The sequence below is a fragment of the Marmota flaviventris genome, chromosome 14, assembly GCF_047511675.1.
Source record: "Marmota flaviventris isolate mMarFla1 chromosome 14, mMarFla1.hap1, whole genome shotgun sequence".
In the NCBI taxonomy this organism is placed as follows: Eukaryota; Metazoa; Chordata; class Mammalia; order Rodentia; family Sciuridae; genus Marmota; species Marmota flaviventris.
Window position 1 is genome coordinate 24275433 of NC_092511.1, and position 20305 is coordinate 24295737.

A 20305-nucleotide genomic window follows, 5' to 3' on the forward strand; every position below is an offset into this window, starting at 1 on the left:
TGTGTCTTACACAGTCAGTTTCTGTATGTTAGCACCACATCTGATAAAACTGGTGGTCCATTCTCGAGCGGTTTGTTGAGTAGTGCCAATGCTTACCACAAATCAGGCCTAGGAGACAAACATGTGTACATATTCAGATTCTGAGTGCTCAGCCCTTTCCTTTGAGTCCAGCACGGCCATGCCCTCACAAGACGCTGCAGATTCAAATGCATATCTGCTACTCAGTCCCAAGTTCTCACGTAGGAATGCAGGCTGTGCACCTAGATCCTCCGAGTTGCTGAAGGGAACTAGAATGGCAGAGTTTTATGCAGAACTTCCTAAGTTTTAAATTTTAGAAATTTTAAATTTAAGGAAAAAAAAAACTAGGTGTGAAACTGTAAACATGATGAAATAGATCTTCTGCCCAGTTGTTTCTGTCTGCCGTTCTCATCTTCTGTCCTTGGGACCCTGAAGGCTGAAGTTCAAGCCACCCCTGGGGCACATCTTCTTGACAGGCATTGAGCACTGTGAGGTTGAAATTCCAGAAAAGGAAAGCTGCTCGGGATCTGTTGTTGTCTTTCCTACCTTTGTAGATCTCATCAGGACAAACACCACAGGATCTTACTCGTGAATTTCCCTTATTGGTTATTCTCATTTGTTTCCAAGAACATGAGAGTTTGTGATGTATACTGCAAAGCACTTCTTTACTCTCTCAGTAGCCATTCGGGGTCATATTCTTTTCTTTGTCTCTAAAATCTGAACTTCAGGCTGGGGATATAGCTCGTTAGTAGAGCACTTGCTAGCATGCATGAGGCCCTGGGTTTGATCCCCAGAAACATGAAGCAAAAACAAAACAATGCAGCTGACCTTCAAGAAGGTCACACTAGTTTTCTGGGTTAGGTTGATATCTCTAATGGGGACTGTGGAATCTTCTGGAAGACTGAGGCACCCCTTGATTAAGACACTGTACAAATTTGAAGTTGGGTCAATGTGTCAGTACATTTTTGGCAATGTAAGGAGGCAGATATGACTCTGCCTTTTCACATCTTTCCTAATTAACTAAGGAAAAGGGAGATGTGACTAGGTTTTCATTGAGGAGTAGGTGTGCTCTGAGCATGTGTGGCTTTGGAATTTAATCCTCTGCTACTCTGCATAGGTTTAAAATGTATGCTGTTCATAAATTCTATAAGCACTGCCCTCACCCCAAAAACTCTTGGCTACAGAATTGTCCTGCATTGATACAGAGAAGGAAAAAGCAACAGGTACTGGGATTAGCCAGTAAAAAAAAAAAAAAAAAAAAAAAAAGGAAGTTCTACACTTTCTAGGAGGCATAGCTAAGAAGAACATGTCTCCACTTGGAAAATGAAACTCCAATAGGAGATCAGGATAGATTCTGCATCACGCAGAATCCCCAAGCCAGTTGGCAGAACGATAACTACCACATTTTATACATACATACTTATATAACGAAACTTTACAAATTATAGTTTCAGCATCTTGAGAGTCAGCATCTTGGTATTATGGTAGCTTTGCTCCTTTTTTTATTTGGTTTCTTTAAAAGATGAATGGAATAAGGGCTTTCCGAGACTTGGGATAGTCCTCAAACATCTTGAGGTAGAACCTAAAAGACACGAAAGGAATAATCACAAATACAATGGAACAGCAGCCAATAGTCAAGGTCATTGTGTCTGAAACCCTGGTTACAAATTGACCTACAGTTATTTAGGGCCTGACTCTTCCAGGTGGCCATTTGGGTATCCTTTTCTCTTTGTTGTAACCCATCTCTTATAAATGTTGACAATTCTTACGTTGAGAGTTAAAAAGGAATCACCAGTGACAGTGGTGATGGATGTACAACATTAACAAACACACCTAATGCCACTGAATTTTACACTTAAGAACTGTTAAGATGGCAAACTTTAAGATGTGTATATTAATTTACCAGAATTTTTTTAATGTAATGGAAAGAAGCACCATTTGGGTTCAGCTGAGAAATACAGGGAAACCAAAACTCCCAAAGACAATGGTCAAAGTTAATCCCAGATGGTTGGCCATATTCCCAGGAAAATATTCCTTCATGAAACCTAGGAATGCCCTTGTGTGATGGGTTCAATTCCCTCCTCCCCGAATATATACTGAAGTACTAACTCCCAGCATCTGGGAATGACCTTATTTTGAAACTAGGATCTTTGCAGACAGAATAAATTTAAATGAGGTCATGCTGGAGCAACCTGGGCCTTGAATCCAATATGACAGGTGTCCTTAAAAGAAAAGGAAAAGAAACATAAGACAGAGACACACAGGAGGGACAGCCACATGAAGATGGAGGCAGAGGTTACAGTGAGGCTGACACAGGTGCTGAGAGTTGGGACCTCAACTTGTTTTGGGGGACGAAATTGAACTCATACTACAGGAGCACCCAGTATGGCTGGCCACTACCAGGAGCTGGGATGAGGCAGGAAAGGATTCTTCCCTTAAGCCGCCAGACAGCATGGCCCTGCCTGCAGTGAATTTCAAACTCCTCTTTAGAACTGCAAGATAAGAATTTCTGTTGTTTCAAGCCACCCAGATTGTGGTCTTCTCTTATGGCAGCCTTAGGAAAGGGATGCATCTGGTAAAAAGCCTTTCTTCTTAGGTTAGGTAGGTCAAACCACCCTCTTTGCAGAATGTGCACTGGTTGGCTTCCCATTCTCTAGGGTCTTCTCAATCTCCCTGATTGACAGATTGGGTAACTCACTGGAGTTGCAGGGCCCTTGGAGGAGTTCCATCATTGGCTGCTTTTTCCTTGGCCCATTTACTTTCTTGACTGTAGTCTCCAAGTTTGGGGTTTTAAACATCCATCAGACCAGTTTTACCAGGTTTAAATGGGAGTAATGGGTTTTAATTTTATAGTTACCCCTTCCATTTAATTGGGGATCAATATTAGCACTGGAAGTTAGCCTTATTTCATGTCTGTCCCATCAGTGAAAGTTTATTATCTCAAATTAACTCAGGTTGTTCAATTAGAAAGAGTACCTCTGAAAAACATTAACGGGCAACAGCTGTAATGTTTTAAAGGAAAATACAAATTGAAATTACCAATAGCAGAAACATATTTAGTTTGGATAATGGCTATGATCCAAGAAACATAATTTTTTATAATTCTAAACCTTAGTTATATATTATATGTCCTGTTTATTTTGAGATCACAGTCATCTTTATGACAAAAATTTATCCTTTGAACATAACTTTAAAGAGCTTAAGTCTAGTCTACTTTGAAATCATCTTAACACTGAGTGAGAGGCAGAGTCTTGCTCAGATGAGGCGGAGCTCTTGACAAATCTTACGTATAAGTGTTTTATTTCTGAAGCTGATCTTTACCTCTTTTTTTTAATCCCATTTTACAAAGTTTTTATAAACTGTATCCTGAGTCTATATGAATGTTAGTTAACATAACATTATATCTGAAACACGAATCAAACAAAAGCTAAGAAAGCTTTTAACACCCTTTTGTGGGAAAGTGGCAAAATGTTTTTATGTTTCACAATATTAACCTTTAAACAGATCAGGCTTTCAATATCTTTCAAAAGTACATTTAAATTTTCACTACAGTGTAAAAAGTAACATGAATTTTACATATACCTTATTGATAACAAGTTCAGTTACAGAACGTTAAATGATATAAACAAGTCCCCAATTAAATCTGCTATTTCTATAAGTCTAAAATTACCATTACAGACAACATTAGTTTGGAGAACACCAAAGTTTTGTAAAGTGCCTTCCTAAACTTTATATTTTAAAACCTATACTAAAAGAACGTAAATGTATTCAGTATACAAAGAAGAACTAATAGTTAGCATCACATTACACAAATGTCCTTATATTAATTAGGTTTATTTTCACAATAGAATTCAGAATTTGCAGATAATTGCAAGCTTGTAGACTTCAATACTACTAACAAAAATCAAGGATAGCCTTAAATCTCATAGACGTTTAGGGAACGGTGTTAATGATGATCAGAACGAGACTTAGTCAAAGCAGATAGATCAGATAGACATAAGCCAGTTTTCCCAATGGCAGTGTGACCCTTTTATGCCAGATAAAAGAGAGCTCTTATTGGATAAATCCACATGAACTTTTATTTTTTTGAAGTATTTATTTTTTAGTTTTAGGTGCACACAACATCTTTATTTTTTTTTAATGTGGTGCTGAGGATCAAACCCAGTGCCTCACGCATGCCAGGTGAGCGCATTACCACTTGAGCCACATCCCGAGCCCTGAACTTTTATTTTATAAACTTTTACAGAACATTTAGATAAAGCTCAGACAAACATATTTAGTTTCAGATGTATCTGTCTCTAGTATTGCTCTCAAGTCTTGCACTAATTAGCTCTCATCAGTGTGAGGTTTTTCAACAGGCAGAATAGGCACAGTAGATGTCTGGCAAAACCGAAGCAATACACATTTTAAACAATTGTCCAGAACAGAATGAATCCCCATTAATGCCTCTCTCTTAAGGGTTATTTTATTTTTTCCTGGGACAAGTTATTTCCTCCTAAAACAAATCTTGGTTAGGATAACATTGATCACCTTTCTCAGGGTCTCTTTGGCCTAAAAGGTCTTACTTACTTCTAGTAGACCTCCAGCACAGCAAGTCCTGTTTTCTTTTTCTAGAAGTTGTTGCTTTGGGGATGGGAATGTTATCTGTACATTTAATTTACATGACAAATTTTATCCTAAGAGAGGGATCACAGTCTGTCATATACAAAAACAAAAACAAAACTGTGCCTTAATCTTTTTTTCCTTCCAGTTTGAGCACAGGTATTGTTGTTAGCATCATCATAATGCCATCAACAAGTGAGTCCCCCACTGTCCCACTGTCAATTGCACCCAGAGTCTCTCTCTTTATATGCATAATTAATCTATGGCACTGTGTCCAGTGAAGGTCACATTGACCATTACAGAGATTTTTAGGGACCTGTCTCTGCAGAAATCATCAGGGCCCAGACAGAGATGCTTGCATACATGGCGACTCAGGAGGCCCTTGTATTTTAGCTCTGTGGGCAACAGGCAGGGTTACACCCAGAAATGTCCCCTGTCAGATGTGAAATGTCCCCTGGGTTATCCTGTCAGATCTTAAAAGAGGAGACTATTTTGTCCCCAGGTTACAATTTAATAGTGCTGGTACCCATTGCCAAGTTCTTTGTGACTGGCAGTTTTTACCATCCCCATCAGCCCCATAAAATAGATAGTGAATCAATGAGTGTAATGGGTGGCAAATAAGGTTTTTTCAAATGTAAAGGCAACCCTGGAAGGTTAAGCATTTGAGTCCACTTCTTTGTCCCAAAGTGGTGGGAAAATTGAAATGGGGGTGGACCTAAATGCAGGTTACAAAAAGTAACTTAAGGACTAAAAGTACCCAGCCAAATAGAAAGTCATGGGTCAAGCCACTAGCCTTGGTACTTTCCTAACATCTGTATAGCACAGATCCCAACAAATAGCCCCAACACTTTTTAGTGTCTGTTCAGCATGGACTCTGGTCAATGCCTTTGTCCAGAAGCCTTACGTCTCCAGACTAGTGTCCTCAATGGGCAAAGCTTTCCACCAGTTTCCCCCTCACATCCTGAGGAATTTCACTTTTTCTCCTCTCATTCAAAACTAATTTTATTTCTTTTATTTTTGTCCTCTGCCACCATCCACGGATTTCATTCTTTGAACTGATGAGACAAGAACCCAGAAAGAAATCAGTGAGGCCTACAGCCCACATAGATTTCATTTGTCTGCAAACTGAGCCTTGTTCTCAAACTCTGATTTTATTTCCATGGGCAAAGAGGGGCTGGAAAGCAGGGTAGAGGCCAGGTCCTCTTTACCCATTTCTCTATAGACCAGGCAGCTTTCCTGGGATTTTTCCCCCCTTTATCCCAGGACTGGTGGCCCTGACCCACAGCAGGATGATTTGCAGCCGTCTGGGGCCAGGATGAGAAGCAGTGCTCAGACTGTCAGCACTAGGTTGAAAGGAATTAAAAAAAACTTTTTTTTAATCCTCTTTTGGTGTCCTGCTATATCCACACATTTGAGGCAGCACTTTTTTATATCCAACTTTGGTTTTGACTGTTAAGACTCCTTATTATGTAATTGCATATATTCCTGTACATACAGAATCTTTCACTTATTTTACCTCTGACAGACCAACTCCCAACTGCAAGATTGTACAATAATTCAGAAAACCATTCGAAGACCAGGTTGTTACAGTAAAACATCATCTTTTTCTTAGGTTTATATCTATAGGTGACCCATTCAGCCATATGTTTCCCAAGAAACAACCTATAGGATCAAAACAGTATTAATACCCATGTCTTAAAGGGCCAGAAACAGATACAAACAAACAAAAAATAGAGACAGAGACAATCCCCAAACCATGTCCAACAGATGGGAACCTTTAAAACAGAACCAATAGAGGAAAATCCCCCCAAAGTTCCCAACTCCCACTTAACTATGACTTCTACACCACTGGTGCCACAGATGTCCCACAAAGGGGAAACGTGTGTAGAATCAAGGGTCTCAGTGTGCGCCCCGAGGGAGCTTACTGAATGGCCAAGGTGTCACAACTTTACTGTGCTCAGTTTACTGTTTTCTCAAAGTAGACCAAGATGGAGAAATCCATATAGTTCAAGGAAGGAAGGTGGGAGTTCCCTGAAGCAAAATGTGCTTCAGCAACTGCTGGAACAATCCCTCAGTCCCTCCCTCTACTCACAGGAATAGCTTCTTTGGTTCAACTCCAGGTACATTTGCCCATCTCCTAACTTTCCAGCAGTCAGTTCTCAAAAAAGTTGGCCTTACAGCCTCAGCATGGAAGTTTGGTTGCTTCGAGTGCTGGGCCTGCCCAAGAAAGCCGGAGTGGGGGCTGCTCTCGGGTCCCACCTGGGTCACCAGTTTTGTTACCAAAAGCTTGGTCCTTGTCCCCAATGCCAATTCATGCCAATTTAATCATGAGGACATGGTTTTGAGTAAAGGAAAACAGAAGGTTTAATCCTTTGTTAGCAAAGGAGAAACACTGTGGTTCTGCTCTTCAGGGAAAACAGAGGGCTTTGAAAGAAGCTCTTCAAAGACTCCATTCCACGTGTGCCCTGAAGGTGTGTTGAAATTCACTTGTTAATTTGGGACACAGTCACTTCCTAGATCTTCTAGTGACATCTCCTTCCTATGAAGCACAGATAACTCAAGGTGATCTAGTTCCCCAGGTCAGGAAGAAGGAGAGGGAGAAGAGAAAAAGAAAAATATGTCCCTTTAAAAATAAGCAGCAGGGCTGGGGTTGTCGCTTCATGGTGGGGCGCTTGCCTTGCACATGTGAGGCCCTGGGTCCGATCCTCAGCACCATATAAACATAAATAAATAAAATAAAGGTATTGTACCCATCTACAACTACCAAAAGAAAAATCTTAAAAAATAAAATAAATGAGCAGCCAGGGCTATATTCAAAAGGTAAAGTGGATCACTGTTTCAACATCCTCTCTGGGTCTCCAGGACTCACAGGCTTTCTCTTTCCCCAAAAGCCATTTGGGGAAAGGGATATGAAGGTCACACTCAGGTTTAAAGTCAGATAACAACTTCATATGTCACCCTTTTTCCTTCCAGTGATACTTTCAGTTATCCCTTTTTGTCCCCACCCCACCCCTAGTGGGGTTAGTGAAGCTGTAGACCAGACCTGCAGAGGAAAGGGTCTAGATGCCTGCAATCCCAGCAATGACTAGCAGAGGGGACAGTCCAACAATTGCACCCTCCACACAATTGCTTACTCTACCTTACCATAGCCTTGGCTATGAGAGATGGAGAGGGGTAAAGGAAGGAGGACAGTACCAGAAGAAGCCCAGCATTGGAAGATTCCAGAACAAATAATCCTTCTGCAGATTACAGGACTCTGTGATTACCTGAACTGTTAACACCAAGCCTTGAACTAAAACTAGCTCCCAAAAAGAACATCCACATAGACACCCAGAGTACTTCTTCCCAGAGGTTCTTTATCCAGGCTGTACCTCAGAATTATCTGCAATCCTTTGGGAGGTGCTGGCCCTGGTCTCCCCAACAGAACACACTTCCAGAATCATGGAGGAAGGGGACTGGGGCATGGAAATGAAGGTGACTTCTTTTGTCTCTTAACTCAGTATCTACAGCTTACTTACTGCCAAGTAGCACCCATCCCCAAGCACAGAACCCGGGTCAACAGTCACTTGCATACAAGGTGCCCTTGCTGGGAAGGCTTCTTCAAAGGGTAGACACAGCGGCTTCCCAACTGTCACCTTAGGGGCCTCCATCTACATGGGTTTGTTTTTGCTCTTAGAAAAATATTTACTGCTTAGGTCATCCAGTTAAATTGCAATGACAGCAAAATCCTTAAATTTCAGAATTTTACAGCCCAGATTAAGGTATCTAATTTACCTTAAAAAAGGATAAATAAGGTTTCTAAATCAGACTCCCTGTGCTAGAAGGCATGTCTGGAGAGGAAAGCTACCTGGGTTCCACTGTGTTTATTGACAAGTTTACCTGTGGTGATGAGAAGCTCGCTGGCCAAGGTAACAAAGTGAGAAAAAGGCAAACGCAAGTCCTGGAGGGGACCAAGTGGCCAAGGCATAGCCGATCCATTCAATGATCTCGCCAAGGTAATTGGCTCCAGAAACATATGTAAACAAACCACCTGTGTGCAGAAGAATCAGAAGGTCAATGATCAGAGCTGCATCCTTGTGACATTGTACCCCTCTATGTGTTGTTCCAGAACACATAAAGGTAGCTAGAACAAAGGTGGGGTTGGAGACTCCCATTACAAGCACAGGAGCTTTGTGGGGTTCTCCTGGATTATTTGTTCTGGAATCTTCCAATGTGTTAAAGGATTACTGAAACTGATCCATTCCCACCTGCTTATCTGTTTATCTCACACCCTCCTTTCTTGGGAATAATTAGGATTTCAAACATTCGGCATCTTCAAAATATTCAATATCTCCAAAAATATATACCCAGGTGCTGTATAACAATGCTTTAGTCAACATCAGATTGCTTATACAATGGTGACCCTTTAGATAATTATAGTGAATCATAGCCAGTGTAATCTCATACACAATGCACTACTTGTGTATTCATGGTGACGTTGGTGTAAAAAAACCTACCACACTGCCAGTCATATAAAAGTGTTGCACATTAAATTATGTACAGGACATAATTTAATAAACTACTGTGCTATGTTCATAAATTTACTATGCTGTATTATTTGTTATTTTAGAATACCAAAAAAATTAACTGTAAAACATTCTTAAGCAAGTATTCCCCAAAAAACAAACAAATCATTTTTATCATAGGAGATTAAAGCTAAATGTGTGTTATTACATGTAAGACTTTCCAAGGAGACAAAATATGAAGGTGGAAGGCATGATTTCAATGATTCTGAACCCATACAGACCTAGGCTAATGTGTGTTTGTGTCTTAGTTTTTAACAAAAAAAGTTTGAAAGGTAAAAATATGCACAGTTAAAAAAAAATTAAAAGCTGGCTAGAGCCAAGGGATTTTAGTAGGCTACACTATCTAGGTTCTTGTGAGTGCATTCTATGATGTTGACACAGCAATAAAATCTTAAGCTTCATTTGTTAACTCAGAAAGGATTACACTCTGGGTGCAGAACTATCTTATCTACTACAACTAGATTGCAATCTACTCCTACCCTACCCACGCCTGGCACCCTCTTCCACATTCAGGATATTGTGATCTTGCTTTCTGATGATTCTTGTAGCTCTATTGAGCTTCAGGGTATATATGAGAAATGCAGATGTGCTGTGGAGGGAACAGGGAGTGGAGGAGAAGACAGGAGCAAGCCAGGACTTGTTGCATACTTGTGCATTTGATACTCTATCTCCACTTGTCAGAGCTTAATCCCTGGGACAGGCTCCAAGGGAGAGTGGGAACCTGGTGGGGTGGGGAAGGCATTACCTTGTGGAATCCTGTAGGTGATTTCTCCAGGCTTCCTGAGTTGGCGCAATATATAGTCACTGTGAATGTTGATTCCCATTCCCAAAATAAATAGGAAGATACCTTGGTAAATAAGAGAGAAAGAAAGTTGAAAAATGTGTCCTGATTTCGATATGTTTCAGACATGTTGTTTTTGTTTGTTTGTTTGTTTGTTTTCTAAAAACAAAGGAATTAATGTAGGAATGGTACTCAGATATGGTCCCAAGTTTGGGGGGCGGGTGTGTTATTGTTCCCTAAACCAAAATGTTGACATACACCGTGATGCATGTCAGGTGGAGACAGGAGGGAGAAGAGAAGACAGCAAGAGGCAACAACATTGTGCCATACTTAAATAACTAATCAAATACATGAAAGAATAATAGTCAGCCTTGGGTTCATTCAAATCAACTGGTTGGCTAACTCAACAGGCATTCTACCTTCCTCTTTTTTGTCCACTATAGAGGCTGAAAATCTGAACGGTGATCAAATCCCCTAACTCTGCCAGAAAATGTAAGGGGGAATCTTCTAGGGACTTTCTTGGATATCTTTTGTTTTTCTGATAAAGGGAACAGACGGGACCAATGCTTCTACTTCCTCTTTCATCCTGACTCGATTGCAGATGTAATATCTTGAGCTGCAGCCAGTGTCTTGCAACTATAAAATGACTAAAATGAAGTCTACAGGTAAGACTACAGGTAAGAACAGTGGAGCATTAACATAGGAAGTGTCTGGGTTTTTAGTGGCATCAGTAAGCCACCAAAGGAACACAGAAGACAGCTTCCTTTGGAAACTTCTTGTTATGTAAAAAATATGAACATAGTATGTATACTCTTCATAGCTTTTTCATTTAATTTAACCACATATCCTGAAGGTGTCTCCATGAATATCATCCACTGGTACAGAAATAGTCCTGGTCTTGGGTAAGAAGTTCCAGGATCAAGCATTCTAGGTCCTTCATCCCAATGGGCAGTACTACAGTCCAGAAACATTCTCTGTCCCCACCTAGAGGCCCAACCACACTTCTCAATAAAATGTGTTTGTGCAGATCAAAATTCAGCAGGCAAAAATAAAGAAAAGTTTTAAGTAAAACAATCAGATCTAATTTCACTTAATTTGGTATGATGTGAAATCATGATTTTTCTACCTTCTCTTATCAAAATATCAATGACTTGGGCTGGGGATGTGGCTCAAGCGGTAGCACGCTCGCCTGGCATGCGTGCGGCCCGGGTTCGATCCTCAGCACCACATACAAAGATGTTGTGTCCACTGAAAACTAAAAAAAATAAATAAATATTAAAAATTCTTTCTCTCTCTCTCTCTCTCTCTTTAAAAAAAAAATCAATGGACTAAAAGAAAGGTGACCTACCTAGGGCAGGAGGAAAGCAGGGAAAAGAGAATGCACAACAGTGGGGGATAAAAGGAACCTCGGACCAGCTGTCTGTGTGCCCTACAGTAAGTCACTCTGAAGATCGGCATTGGAGGTGTTTTTATGCATTACCATGAATTGAACTATGTAAGGAACAACCATCAACCATCTGTATAAAATTCCCCTAAAATCAGCATCCAAGCAAGAAGGGCTTTTTCTTCTAGCAGGCTTCTGGAGTAACTACCTTCCTTGCCTCAATATTTTATCTTTCCAACTTAACTGACCGGTCATAGGGTAAGCAGCCTGACTTGTTCCCATGACAAATTTGGTGAGCCAGCCAGGAGGACTGCTGCTTGTGGCACAGCCAGCGCCCAGGATGGGGGAAATCTCTGTACTAACTCTAGTAGCTGCATTACCCCTTTTTATTCTGGGAACTCGCCCTTGTTTTCATCATTCATGGTGCAGGCTGACCAAGCACCTTGTGTTGATGCAAGCAATTGGCATTCAAGTGTTCCTTTAGTAAGCTCTTAGGCTGGGTAAGTCACTCTGATGTGCACCCTGGGACCTCCCATTCTCTGCCATCTGGGCACTTCTGCCATTTACACTTGGTAGCATTTGTATAGGTGAGAATCTCACCGTTTTAGCATTTCAGCCATTTGAAACTTGGTACTGAAAGGCAGTTGAGATCATTGTTGGACTTTGTACCCAGTTCTGGATCTCTGGTGCCTTTGAGCATATGTACTTACATGTCTCTACGTGTAAAAAAGAGATGAGATGCTAAAGAGCTCCCCTGCCCCAAGATAAAGAAAAGGAGAGAGAAGAAGAAAAAAAAATATTTTAAAACTCAACCTCTGTGTGACCTGAAAATTTTGGGTTAATTGTATGTCTATAATAATAAAATCTCCTAGGAAATTCTATTCAAATTGACTTACAGATAAATGAGTGAGCAAATGTGTTCATTTAAATTTATTGGTAAAATAAAAATTAAAATCTCTTCAGAATTGTAAGCATACATTTTTGTCTTGGTATCTATCTGACCAATCAGGATTGTACTTTTCTTTGTTAGATGTTTAAGATAAAAAGTCCTTTTTATATTGAAGAAAATTTAATTAGTACAAAAAAAGAGATATTTTGGAACATGTAAAATAATACATTTAGTTTTTCTTGTTTTGTTAAAGGTATGTGTATATATGGGGGCAAGGCATTCCATGTATCTGAGTTTTATCTAAACATCACTCAAAAAATTGTAGAGTTAAAGATACGACGATTTAATTCATGACATGTAACCAATAAGTGTTCTCTTTTACACAATAGCCATCACATCTGAATGAATGTATAAAATGGTCATTACTAAGTTGTGATTTTTTTTTAATGGTTGGAGCCAGATTTGAAGGGTTCCTTTAGTTTTTCAACTTCTATAGAACTGTTTGAAAAGCAAAGCAATACTATCATAGTTATCCTACCAATACATAGGTTTTCTTTAAAAGTAAAAGCCAAATTGGTGTATTATAAAGGACTTGCATGTATCTGTGGTGCTGGTTATTACTGGCTATCTTGTACGTGAAGTGCATTTGCATTCCCCAAGTGTACAAGCCTTAAGCTTAGGAGAGTACTTTACCATGTTGATGCCCTCCAAATTAGACTTGTTGATAGCAATAGTCTTTACAGGTTTGTGTTTGTGTGATTTTAACTGTAGCATTTCACTGCTCCATGGCTTCCATCTTTACATGAAGATAACTAAACATGCCCAAACGTTACATTCCAAGCAGTGTTGTAATGCGAGCTCCCTTCGTGCTTGGAGCATAAACCTTGCTGCTCAACCATTGGTAGCTTATTTTAAAACTGTGATGTTTTTATTCTTTTTCTTCCTCCTTTCCTTCTCCCTGTCCCTAACAGCAGGAGAAACAAGATTAATACGTTTCCCATCCCAGTCTAAGATTTGTGTTCCTTGTTCACTAAAAGAATAAACTCCGGACCTGGGAACTGGAACCATGGTATTAGAAGTCAAGGCTAGGAGTACAAGCCTAGAAAGCTAAGCACATTGCTTTAAGAAGAACTCAGAGGAAGGAGGGTAAATATTTACACTGACTCAAAATATGCTTTCATAATAGCATTTGCACATTCAGCCATTTGGAAAGAGTGATCCTCACCGCCGAAAACAAGAACATTAAACATGCCCTTAAAATACCAGCATTGACAGGGGCCATGGCCAGACAAAAGCAAGTAGTAATCATGCACTGTTCCAGTCAGCAGAAGACTGGCCTTCCATGGGCAGGTGAAATCAGGCCAATATAGCCACCAAAAGAGCCACAAAGAGCAAACTGTTTATCAGCTCCCTGATACCTCAGCTTGAATTAGACCAGTCTCCTTACATTGATGAGGATGGGAAATGGGCCACAGAGTAGAGTGTAGGCTCCTGGGATAGCGCTGCCAAGTGGAAAAACAGGATTCCCATGGGCTCATCCTCCTGCCTGAAGCACTGGTCTGGCACCTACATAAGAATGTTCACTGTGTAGGGAGCACCTTGGTGAATGTCATCAAGCCCTCATGTGAGGGTCACAGCTCCAGCTGCTTAGTGGCTAAATCAGAACTGTGTCATATATGCCCAGAACAATCCAAAGACTGAAAAGCAGCTTATTGTAAAAGGAACACAGCCCTTCAATGATTGGCAAGTAAACTGTATTCAAATACCCATTCCCTGGGAAAACTTCAGATATTTGCTTGTAAGAGAAGATACCTTTTCAAGATGGACTGAGGCTTGTCCCATCAGAACAACAACAATAAAAAGATTTGAAAGTAAAAAAGTTCTCTTGAAGAAGCTGATGCCAAGATATAGATTCTTTTTTGATAAGTACCTTATCTAATACTCAGATCATATTCTGATTTCCTCAGATGTCTCCCAGATCCCCCTTGGAAGTGGTTTGTGCAAACCAAGGTCCAATGTAAGGCCACATCTTACATCTGGATGTTATGTCTTTTAATTTTGGCTCCTTCCTTTCTTCTTCTCCTCCTCCTCCTAATTCTTCTTGTTGTTTGTTTGTTTTGTTTTAGGACTCTCACTCATTGAAGAGATTAGACCGTTGTCCTTCAGAATGTCCATTTTTCTAGATACGACTGGTTACTTTCTCATGGAGGTATTTCACTTGCCTGTGTCCCACACTTCCTGTGAACTGGCTATTTTCTTGTGTGGTTACATCACTAGTTGAGTATATGGTGAGATATACCCACCTGATCTCTTTACCCAGAGGCATGTAGGAGACTTTTATATTTCCAGTGTTTCCTTCCCAGTTACACACACACACACACACACACGTTCCTCTATCCCATTTCTACATAAAAAAATAGCATGCTATAAACACAGTTCACACTTTTATTTATTTTTATTTAACCACATATCCCAGAGGTGTCTCTGCATGAATGCACAGAGCACTCCCTTGTTTTTTTTTGGTTTTGCTTTGTTTTGTTTGTTTCTTTGTCTTTGTGTCTGTGGTGTGGTCTATGGTGGATATGCATCCATATTCATGCAACAAACCCTTTGGTCATTTGTGGGTTTGAGTGTTCACCCTGACTGCTGTATGGAAAATGTAAGTAGGCTGTGGAAGGACAGGATGGAGGCAGAAAACTGATTTTGGAGCTATGTAAGTCCAGGCAATTGTGGACTAAACAGAAATTAATACAGTTTAGGGAGAAGAGAGTCCAGTTGTCCCATGTTCTGGAGACAGATCCAGAAGTATAAAATTGATGGGTAGAATGTGATTTGTGATACTAAGAGGGATTAGGAATAATCTATATTGTCCTTTTTTTTTTTTTTTGAGTCAAAACAGTATTCAAAGGAGTGAGCTTACAAAAAAAATTGAAAAACAAACCAATGATCAATGTCTTCCATTCTTTTAGATAGGCAGTCAGGAAGTCTTTTTGAGGAGATGTGAATTGTTAGAGACCTCAATAAAGTGAGGACCAAGTTCCATAGACACATGCAGCACAGCATTCTAAGCAGGGGGAGAATCCTGCACAAAGGCTCTGGGCAGATAGTAGAGGGAACTGGGACCAGACACAGAGCAGGCCCAGCGGCCTGCTGAGGGGCAGAGCCGCCCCCCACCCCCCTCGCCTGCCAGGTAGGGGAAGGGTGACCACCGACAGAAAAGGCCCAGTGGCCCCCGGCGGGACAGAGCTTCCAATCACTCCTGCAAGGTAGGCGGGCCTGCGACCCACCGGCAGAAGAGGAGCAGCCGCCTGCTGAGAGGCTGAGCCGCCCCCTCCCCCTGCGCCGGCATAGTAGAGGGAACTGGGACCAGACACAGAGCAGGCCCAGCGGCCTGCTGAGGGGCAGAGCCGCCCCCCACCCCCCTCGCCTGCCAGGTAGGGGAAGGGTGACCACCGACAGAAAAGGCCCAGTGGCCCCCGGCGGGACAGAGCTTCCAATCACTCCTGCAAGGTAGGCGGGCCTGCGACCCACCGGCAGAAGAGGAGCAGCCGCCTGCTGAGAGGCTGAGCCGCCCGCTCCCCCTGCGCCGGCATAGTAGAGGGAACTGGGACCAGACACAGAGCAGGCCCAGCGGCCTGCTGAGGGGCAGAGCCGCCCCCCACCCCGCTCGCCTGCCAGGTAGGGGAAGGGTGACCACCGACAGAAAAGGCCCAGTGGCCCGTGGCGGGACAGAGCTTCCAATCACTCCTGCAAGGTAGGCGGGCCTGCGACCCACCGGCAGAAGAGGAGCAGCGGCCTGCTGAGAGGCAGAGCCGCCCCCTCCCCCCCGCGCCTGCAAGGTAGTCGGAACTGAGACCACCACCAGAACAGGTCAGACCTGCAACCGAGAGACAGAACAGGCCCAGTGGCCTGAGGAAGGGTAGAGCCGCCCCCCCCCACGCCTGCAAAGTAGGCGGACCTGCGACCCACTGGCAGTACAGCCCCAGAGGCCTGCAGAGGGGCAGTGCCGCTGCCTGCGCCTGCAAAGTAGGCAGAACTGCGACCACCGACAGAACAAGCCTAGCGGCCCGCAGAGGGACAGAGCCGCCGCCCGCGCCTGCAAGGTCGGCGGACCTGCTACCGACTGGCAGAGCAGGCCCAGTGGCCTGCCGGCGTGGTAGGCACATTGCCCCAATTGGAGGAGGGGCAGAGCCGCCGCCCGCGCCTGCGAGGGAGACTTTGCAACTATACAAGACCAATATAAATATATAGGGGGAAAATTCAATAGCACAACAGTTTCACCAAGAAGAAAGGAACGCAAACAGTATGAAGAGACAAGGAAAGAAAGGACCACAAGCATTGCAGGTCAACTCAACGTTAGAAGAGGTAATAGCTGCAGCTGATGGAATGTCAGATAAAGAATTCAGGATATACATGCTTCAGATGATCTGGAGTCTCAAGGAAGACATCAGACAGCAAAATCAGACAATGAAAGATCACTTCAACAATGAATTACATAAACAAATCCAAGAAGCAAAAGATCAACTATACAGGGAAATAGAGGTTATAAAAAACAAACAAACAGAAATCCTAGAAATGCAGGAAGCAATAAGCCAACTTAAAAACTCAATGGAGAATACTACCAGCAGAGTAGAACACTTAGAAGACAGAACATCAGACAATGAAGATAAAGTATTTCAACTTGAAAAGAACATAGACAGCTCAGCAAGACTGTTAAGAAACCATGAGCAGAACATCCAAGAAATATGGGATAACATCAAGAGACCAAATTTAAGAGTCATTGGGATACAGGAAGGAACAGAGTTTCAAACCAAAGGAATGAGCAATCTATTCAATGAAATAATTCGAGAAAACTTCCCAGACTTGAAGAATGAGACAGAACCCCAAATCCTAGAAGCCTATAGGACGCCGAATGTGCAAAATCATAAGAGACCCACACCTAGACACATTATAATGAAGATGCCCAACATACAGAATAAGGAGAGAATTTTAAAAGCTACAAGAGAAAGGAAGCAGATCACATTTAGGGGTAAGCCAATCAGGATAACAGCTGATCTTTCAACACAGACTCTGAAAGCTAGAAGATCCTGGAATAACATATTTCAAACACTGAAAGAAAATGGGTTCCAACCAAGAATTGTGTTTCCAGCGAAATTAAGCTTCAGGATGGAAGATGAAATTAAAACCTTCCACGATAAACAAAAGTTAAAAGAATTTGCAGCTAGAAAACCATCTCTTCAAAACATCCTTGGCAAAACATTACAGGAAGAGGAAATGGAAAATAACAATGAAAACCAACAGTGGGAGGTAGGACACTAAAGGGGGGAAAATAATCAAAGTGGAAAACAAACCATGTTTAGTAACATAAATAAACAAATATGGCTGGAAGAACAACCCATATCTCAATAATAACCCTAAATGTTAATGGCTTAAACTCACCAATCAAGAGACACAGGCTAGTAGAATGGATCACAAAACAAGACCCAACAATATGCTGCCTACAGGAGACGCATTTGATAGGAAAAGACATACATAGGCTGAAGGTGAAAGGTTGGGAAAAATCATATCACTCATATGGACTTCGGAAACAAGCAGGAGTATCCATACTCATATCAAATAAAATAGATTTTAAGCCAAAGTTAATCAAAAGGGATAAAGAGGGACACTACATACTGCTCAAGGGAACCATACACCAACAAGACATAACAATCATAAATATATATGCCCCAAACAATGGTGCAGCTATGTTCATCAAACAAACTCTTCTCAAGTTCAAGAGTCTAATAGACCACCATACAATAATCATGGGAGACTTCAACACACCTCTATCACCACTGGACAGATCTTCCAAACAAAAGTTGAATAAGGAAACTATAGAACTCAATAACACAATTAATAACCTAGACTTAATTGACATATATAGAATATACCACCCAACATCAAGCAGTTACACTTTTTTCTCAGCAGCACATGGATCCTTCTCAAAAATAGATCATATATTATGTCACAGGGAAACACTTAGACAATACAAAGGAGTAGAGATAATACCATGCATCCTATCTGATCATAATGGAATGGAACTGAAAATCAACGATAAAAGAAGGAAGGAAAAAGAATACATCACTTGGAGAATGAACAATAGGTTACTGAATGATCAGTGGGTTATAGAAGACATCAAGGAGGAAATTAAAAAATTCTTAGAGATTAATGAAAACACAGACACAACATATCGGAATCTATGGGACACATTGAAAGCAGTTCTAAGAGGAAAATTCATTGCTTGGAGTTCATTCCTTAAAAAAAGAAAAAACCAACAAATAAATGATCTCATACTTCATCTCAAAATCCTAGAAAAAGAAGAGCAAAACAACAGCAAAAGAAGTAGAAGGCAAGAAATAATGAAAATCAGAGCTGAAATTAATGAAATCGAAACAAAAGAAACAATTGAAAAAATTGACAAAACTAAAAGTTGGTTCTTTGAAAAAATAAACAAAATCGACAGACCCTTAGCCATGCTAGCGAAGAGAAGAAGAGAGAGAACTCAAATCACTAACATACGGGATGAAAGAGGCAATATCACAACAGACACTTCAGAAATACAGAAGATAATCAAAAATTATTTTGAATCCTTACACTCCAATAAATTAGAAGATAGTGAAGGCATAGATAAATTTCTTAAGTCATATGATCTGCCCAGATTGAGTCAGGAGGATATAGACAACCTAAACAGACCAATATCAATTGAGGAAATAGAAGAAACCATCAAAAGACTACCAACTAAGAAAAGCCCAGGACCGGATGGGTATACAGCAGAGTTTTACAAAACCTTTAAAGAGGAACTAATACCAATACTTTTCAAGCTACTTCGGGAAATAGAAAAAGAGGGAGAACTTCCAAATTCATTCTACGAGGCCAACATCACCCTGATACCTAAACCAGACAAAGACACTTCAAAGAAAGAAAACTACAGACCAATATCTCTAATGAACCTAGATGCAAAAATCCTCAATAAAATTCTGGCCACTCGGATACAAAAACATATCAAAAAAATTGTGCACCATGATCAAGTAGGATTCATCCCTGGGATGCAAGGCTGGTTCAATATACGGAAATCAATAAATGTTATTCACCACATCAATAGACTTAAAAATAAGAACCATATGATCATCTCGATAGATGCGGAAAAAGCATTCGACAAAGTACAGCATCCCTTTATGTTCAAAACTCTAGAAAAACTAGGGATAACAGGAACATACCTCAATATTGTAAAAGCAATCTATGCTAAGCCTCAGGCTAGCATCATACTGAATGGAGAAAAATCGAAGGCATTCCCTCTAAAATCTGGAACAAGACAGGGATGCCCTCTCTCACCACTTCTGTTCAACATAGTTCTCGAAGCACTGGCCAGAGCAATTAGACAGACGAAAGAAATTAAAGGTATCAAAATAGGAAAAGAAGAACTTAAATTATCACTATTTGCAGATGACATGATTCTATACCTAGCAGACCCAAAAGGGTCTACAAAGAAACTATTAGAGCTAATAAATGAATTCAGCAAAGTGGCAGGATATAAAATCAACACGCATAAATCAAAGGCATTCCTGTATATCAGCGACAAATCCTCTGAAATGGAAATGAGGACAACCACTCCATTCACAATATCTTCAAAAAAAATAAAATACTTGGGAATCAACCTAACAAAAGAGGTGAAAGACTTATACAATGAAAACTACAGAACCCTAAAGAGAGAAATAGAAGAAGATCTTAGAAGATGGAAAAATATACCCTGTTCATGGATAGGCAGAACTAACATCATCAAAATGGCGATATTACCAAAAGTTCTCTATAGGTTTAATGCAATGCCAATCAAAATCCCAACGGCATTTCTTGTAGAAATAGAGAAAGCAATCATGAAATTCATATGGAAAAATAAAAGACCCAGAATAGCAAAAACAATGCTAAGCAGGAAATGTGAGTCAGGCGGTATAGCGATACCAGACTTCAAAGTATATTACAGAGCAATAGTAACAAAAACAGCATGGTACTGGTACCAAAACAGGCGGGTG

General features: G+C 40.9%; 1 protein-coding gene across 1 annotated transcript in view; it reads right to left on the minus strand.

Moving 5' to 3' along the window:
* Nucleotides 1-1533: 1533 nt before the first annotated feature.
* The window catches only part of Srd5a2 (steroid 5 alpha-reductase 2), a 66354-nt gene continuing 47582 nt past the window's right edge, over nucleotides 1534-20305 (minus strand). The window contains exons 3-5 of the mRNA XM_027933542.2: nucleotides 9931-10032; nucleotides 8500-8650; nucleotides 1534-1600 (exon numbers count right to left, since the gene is read on the minus strand). Of these exons, the coding sequence (XP_027789343.2) occupies nucleotides 1534-1600; nucleotides 8500-8650; nucleotides 9931-10032 (320 nt within the window). The remainder of the gene's footprint in view (nucleotides 1601-8499; nucleotides 8651-9930; nucleotides 10033-20305) is intronic.